Source organism: Pholis gunnellus (genome assembly GCF_910591455.1).
Source record: "Pholis gunnellus genome assembly, chromosome: 13".
NCBI classification, from domain to species: Eukaryota; Metazoa; Chordata; class Actinopteri; order Perciformes; family Pholidae; genus Pholis; species Pholis gunnellus.
In genome coordinates, this window is record NC_136540.1 from 16,478,997 (window position 1) to 16,484,996 (window position 6,000).

Below are 6,000 nucleotides of genomic sequence, written 5' to 3' on the forward strand. Positions count from 1 at the left end.
AGAAGATGGCTTTCAAGGTATGTGTTAGTGTGTGTGAATTCAGTGTAGAATAATATTTGTGCGCACAGGGATTAGCATTATGTAGAGAAGACTAAACTTCCTTACCTCTTTACCCCCCCCCCCCCCCCCCCCCCCCCCCCCGCCCCAGGTGCAAAGGTTGGCAAGAAAAAGAAGGTGAAGGGTGGAACGAAGGCCTCTAAATCAAATGGGTCGTGCTGGGCTAACATGCCCCTGCCTCCACCACCCATGCACCCACTCCCTGGCACTGAGGTTGACCTTGACCGCTACCCCCACGAAAACCACGGAGGAGGGTAAGATACATTCATTTCTCATCAGTCTCTGCCTCGGAACGGATGCACACAAACACAAAAACACACGTCGACAGAAGAAACGCATGCAAACACGGGGGTCACAATATGCTGCACCTGTGCCCCGAGTGTGTGTGTCTGTGTGTGTGTGTGTGTGTGTGTGTGTGTGTGTGTGTGTGTGTGTATGTGTTTATCTTCAGAGATCTTGCAGAAGAACTTCACATAGTTGACAAAATAGACCTATAACTGCCTAATTTCCTGATATAGAAATAAAATGCATAGATTGGATTGGATTGAGCTGTTATACACATTAAACTTGCCAATAGAAGAAAAACTGATTATTAACATTCTAGAGTCAGTTCAGTTTTGGAATATCATTTAAGGGAAAATCTGAAGCAGTAAATTCCTCAGTGCTTGCTATATTGACCGAGAAAGGGGAGACCCAGCGCTGTCATTTGACGTGACAGTGGTTGGTTGACAGTTGGATGCAAGGAAGAACTAAAGTGTAGTCCTATTTTAGCTCTGATTTCTCGCCTCCGCCTCTGGGTAGCGAAGGGGGCGTGCTTTAGATGCTGCTCAAAAACAGAACTTCCTTGTTGTCCTCGCGTGCATTGCACACTACCTCAGTTTCCGACAGAGAAAACTGCATCCCGAAATGTGAGTGCAGAGGATGTTATGGACGAGGATACATCTTAGTGTGTTTTAGCTGACGCCGATATTCAGCTGTATTTATTCGAGCCAGAGTATATGGCTGAAGATATACAACTTAGAGAGGACCAAAGCAGTGGCCGGTCAGACTTCGGGGCATCAGAAGCTCACTTGTATTGCATCCTGGTACATGTAGGCAATGCTAGCACAGCTCCGTGAGCAGGAGAATGCTATTTACCATCATTTCCCATCATCATCATCATTTCCCAGTAGACCACCAAATACAAAAAAAAAATCTGTGCAACATCAATACACCGTGCAATACAACAATTATTCTGTCTGTATATATAATATTTTGTATTACTCTTGTTTGCACTATCCACTATGCTGCTGTAATCCTGTACATTTATCCACTGCGGGGCTAATAAAGGATTATCTTATCTTATCAACACTAACTGGACATCCACATAAAATATGGAACATTTTCCCTTGAAATTCTTACATATTTCCTATCTTCTTCAACTATTTGCAATCAGCTATTCAGCAAAGTCAATGTGATCCTAAATATACTAAACATTTGTCCACGTGCCAGATATGACAGCAACAGTTGGGCCCCACCAATGTCTGTCCAGACGTACCGCCACCAGAATTTGGACAATGAGGCAGAGGAGGAGAGAGGTCCCACTCCTCCCCTGAGAGGAAGATCCTCCTCACCGGCAAAGTCTTCCTTCAGCCAGCCCTCATCTTCCTCTCTTAGCTCAGCCCACCATGAGGAAATGCAATCCATTTTGCAGGCCCACCTGGATGAGCTGACCCGAGCTTACCAATACGAGGTGGCAAAGCAGACATGGTAAGGGGATTTTTAAAGCTCCAGTTAACTACATTTTGAGACCACCTTCCTTCTATAATTTGATGTATTTATTTGGCTATAAAAAAAAAAAGACCTGTGTGACTGTTAGATCACTTCAAAGCTTTATACTTGTGCCCATGCATTACAATTTTGTTCAAATATTGTTGCTTTGCACACTAGGAGAGAGATACCTGTAATTTTATTCATTTCATTCTGTTGATAGTTTGGGACTTTGCATAGCAATGGCCAATGTTTGAGCGCCTAATAATACCCGTATTTACTTGTGTCAGCCAAAACCTGCGGACCATGTTTCTTGCGAGCGATAAAGGCAGAGCCCTCAATTGGTTGCACCTTTTTGACGGAGCATTGGGAAACTTGACAAGGCCGAGGCGACACGTGTTGGAGGGTAATGACTAGGTTTAGTCTAACATGCAGTTCTGACATCAGTAAATAGAGTTGGTAATTATGCATGCATCTTCTCGATGGCGGGATGTGAGCCATCATGGAGGACAGCTGTGGGGGAGATAACAGGCATGTTGGTGACAGCCCTGCCCATCCAGATATCCTTTATCCAGCCCAATTACAACTCCATTGTGTTAGCACAACACACACCAGCGCTGAGAAAGCAATCAGTGAAATCACTGCAGGCATTCATAGTCTCTGCACATTGCATCTCTACCTTTCTGAATATGCACTGATTCTACATGATTCCACAACGTTGTTTTGCCGTATTTATGCTCATTATCTGACCTCCATTGCTTTTTTAAAAAAATGTGTTTTGCTCACTAATATACAGTAATTCCCCACAATTAATTAGGCACATGAAGGGCAGTCCAAACGTGTCGACCACCCCCATCCCCCCCGTGGACTTCATGTCCAGTACGCTGGGCTCTGATTTGGGACCGGCTCTCCTTTCTGAAGAAGACGAGGACTTGGAGGAGGAGGAAAGATACGCTGTGGTGTCAAAGAATTTGTGTGGCTTTGAATACACTCCCGGTCACAGCGTAGACAACCTTGAGGGCTCAGGTATGTGTTGAAATAAGTCTGACCGAAGGCAATGCTTTTAAATCAGTAGACCACCAGTGCATTGACAGTAAAACTTGTCTTTTTGTAAGGTAAAATACCATACTGTTTTGAATTAATAGCTGGTATTTTATTTACTGTTGTTAAAGGTGCACCACATTTAGGAACATGGCTGTCTACCCAAATGTCAATATGTCAAATAGCTGTGGATTAATACTGCAGACGGACTGCTTATTCCCCTTCTATATGAAGCTGTTGGGACTGCAGCCCCTTGGCCCTTAGAAATGTCATCAATATGAGACGATTTTTACAGTACACAGTTTAACTCCCATGACAATGTCGTGTTTCGCAGAATTGTCCAATATCAACCTTCTCGTCTGCCAATACAGTTTAGACCACTGAGGTAGCAAACACTGTGCAGTCTGTTGTCTGGCTGAACTATCACCTGCAGACACTCTGCATAGGACAAAGTCAATAGCCCATTTCATCACATCACAAGCCCCAACACACACTTGTCTAGTGGTTGTCTTCTAGAACATTTCATAGTATATCAGGAACATGTTTATGTAGCCAACATGGATAGAGATTGACATTTAAAGGTAATGTAGGAACAATAGTTTTTCAATAGAGCACTAGTGCAGTGCCCGTTTGGCCGATTGCACGGCCTCTGCTATTGCTGCTTGCAGCTTTCTCAAGAACCGGTAACTTCACACTCAACACTGCACTTTTTTTGGGGGTCTTCTGCAAATACACCCACTAAGTGTGAAGTAGATCAGATGACTGGTTGTCAAGAAACTCGGAGGACATACATAGATACAAACTTCCATTTAAGTCTCACGGTAATCATAGGTATCCTTTTTTTTTCTGCAAGTATTCTTTGTCAAAGACATATTCCGACAGTCTGTGAAAAGTAACTTGAAGCCGTTCTAGACATCAAAACCATAACATAGAATGTTTCAAAAACCGTTAGAAGTGCTCTATTGAAAAGCCACATGTCTAACATTTATGATTTGATGCATTTATAAATAGGGTTCCGTCTGAAAGCCTTTCTTTAGAGTGAAACTTGAAGTCTTCTCCCACAGGGACATAACTGAACCATTTTTAGACTCCATTGTTTGACAGGTTAAGAGATTGACTTGTGAATTGAGAATATGTGTTTTCAACACTTTTAATAACCCTTTGCAGGGCAAAATACAGGTCACTGTGACTAAAAATATTTACAAACAATGGCAATGCAAACATTGTATCGTGTTCTGTTTAGCTGTCACATAGTCTTATTGGTTGTATTAGAAGAGCCAACAGGCAGATTGAGAAAATAGATTTAGTCCAGTGAGACTAATCATGAACAAAGCCATTGTGGTGGCAGTATTTCCACAGGGGGTTCCATATTGTAGTTAGATGCTTTAAATGTCATGTTTGTTAATACATCATGTATTAATGTCTGATTCAAACATTTAAACGCTCTTATATTGCTGCAACAAAGAAAAATAGTCCCTGAGGCCTTTTGATTAAACATTCAGTAATACTTATCTCTAAGAATGTTTCCTAAGAAGTAAGCGTGAAGGAGTTATAGATGTATATTTCCACAAATATCCCATGTGATAGAAACAGATTCTAAATCACCTTTTTGTGATCAATTATTTTGTTCTTAATTATGGTTTTCTTAGCAGCAGTTGAAACCGCTAATGTTATTTCTTTCTCCTGAAATGGAAACAATAAATTGGATTGTAATCTAATCAGTTGGGCTTTACAAGTCCAACAATCTCAATGATATATTCCCCAAAAGGTGTGATAGCTGAGCAATACCAGAACATATGTAAATAGTCTCCTCTGACAGAGCCATGACATTTAGTAAATAAGTCACTGTCAATCAGTTTAAATCTAAATCCACGCTAAAAGTAACGTACAATTTGAATAATATTAAAACCTCGTTTAAAAACATCACATGTACACTTGTATGTTTAACACAAGTTTGACACAATATCTAGTAATAAACCTGATTCCTTTAGTTTTTTATGATTATTTAATTTGGACACTGATTACTTTTGTACGTCCACATCACTCTTCGGTGTTAAGCTCGCTCCACTGCGTGTTAGGCCAAATACTTATCGTCATTAACTTCCTCTCTGTAGGTAAAAGCTCCCAGCAGTGTCGCCCAGACAGCTCTGGCTCAGCAGACCATGGTGCACAGGGTACACATAGCCTTGGCCACAAGAGGGCACCACTGACTGGCCTCAAACCACAGACGGGCAAGGTCGGGACTCTGCCCAGACGAAGAGACACCAACACTGACGGTAAGTCTTTTGCACTCTTAGCCAGAGAACCCTCTATTATAGTAAATTCAACAAGGAGTGCCTCTATCGTGATGTCTCATTTGTATCCTTTGCCAAATTCTCTCAACAAAACCATCCAACGCAGCAGCCCACACGCCGGCCATGCACAGCCTGGGTTCCCGCATGCACAGCTCGTGGGCAGCTGCGGCCTCAGACCCCTCTGAGGAGTGCATGGTGACCGTGTCGACGCTGGAGCGGCAGCATATGGCTTCCTGGAGCGGCACAACAACATCCAACAGGGCCACCCTGAGTAGGGGTTCCCACAAGAGACCTGGCACAGAACCCACCCACAACGGGCATCCTTCCACGAGCAGCACAGAGAAAAGGGAGCACTGTAGGTGTTAATCCTCGCGAGGACATATTTGTGTGCACATTAAACATGATGAATGTAATATTAAGCAAGTAAATGTCCCCTAGATAGGCAGAGAGACATAATATGCAGGCTTGACTGAAACTTTCTTGACATTTATATAATCCATTTTATAGTTTTATTTAGCTTTACCCTGATTGACAAAGATTAAGAAAATGCAGTTTAATAATTATAGAGCACATAATAAATTATAAATTGTGGCTGTCACTTCTTTAACAATGTGTAAAGAAGGACAAGACGACTCAGATTTCCCTCTTGTAGTCAGTTGCGGCAGCATCACAATGCAGTTATATATTGCACACCACTCAAAAGAGATTTTAAAGAGTCTCAATTAGGAAGAATTATGCTCCACCATCTTCAATGAGAAGGAACGGTGTAGAATCGTACCAATTTGTATTCCAAAGTGTGACGCATCCTTGGATTGTGAAATGGAGATGCCGATATTAAGAGTGAAGTATTCAATCTCAC

General features: G+C 42.2%; 1 protein-coding gene across 1 annotated transcript in view; it reads left to right on the forward strand.

Moving 5' to 3' along the window:
• LOC306705230 (roundabout homolog 2-like) overlaps window positions 1-5,507 on the forward strand; it is a gene marked incomplete at its 3' end in the record, with an annotated part of 73,805 nt that extends 68,298 nt beyond the window's left edge. The window contains exons 23-27 of the mRNA XM_079171935.1: window positions 149-311; window positions 1,549-1,806; window positions 2,624-2,832; window positions 4,962-5,123; window positions 5,251-5,507. Of these exons, the coding sequence (XP_079028061.1) occupies window positions 149-311; window positions 1,549-1,806; window positions 2,624-2,832; window positions 4,962-5,123; window positions 5,251-5,507 (1,049 nt within the window). The remainder of the gene's footprint in view (window positions 1-148; window positions 312-1,548; window positions 1,807-2,623; window positions 2,833-4,961; window positions 5,124-5,250) is intronic.
• Between the last annotated feature and the right edge of the window lie 493 nt (window positions 5,508-6,000).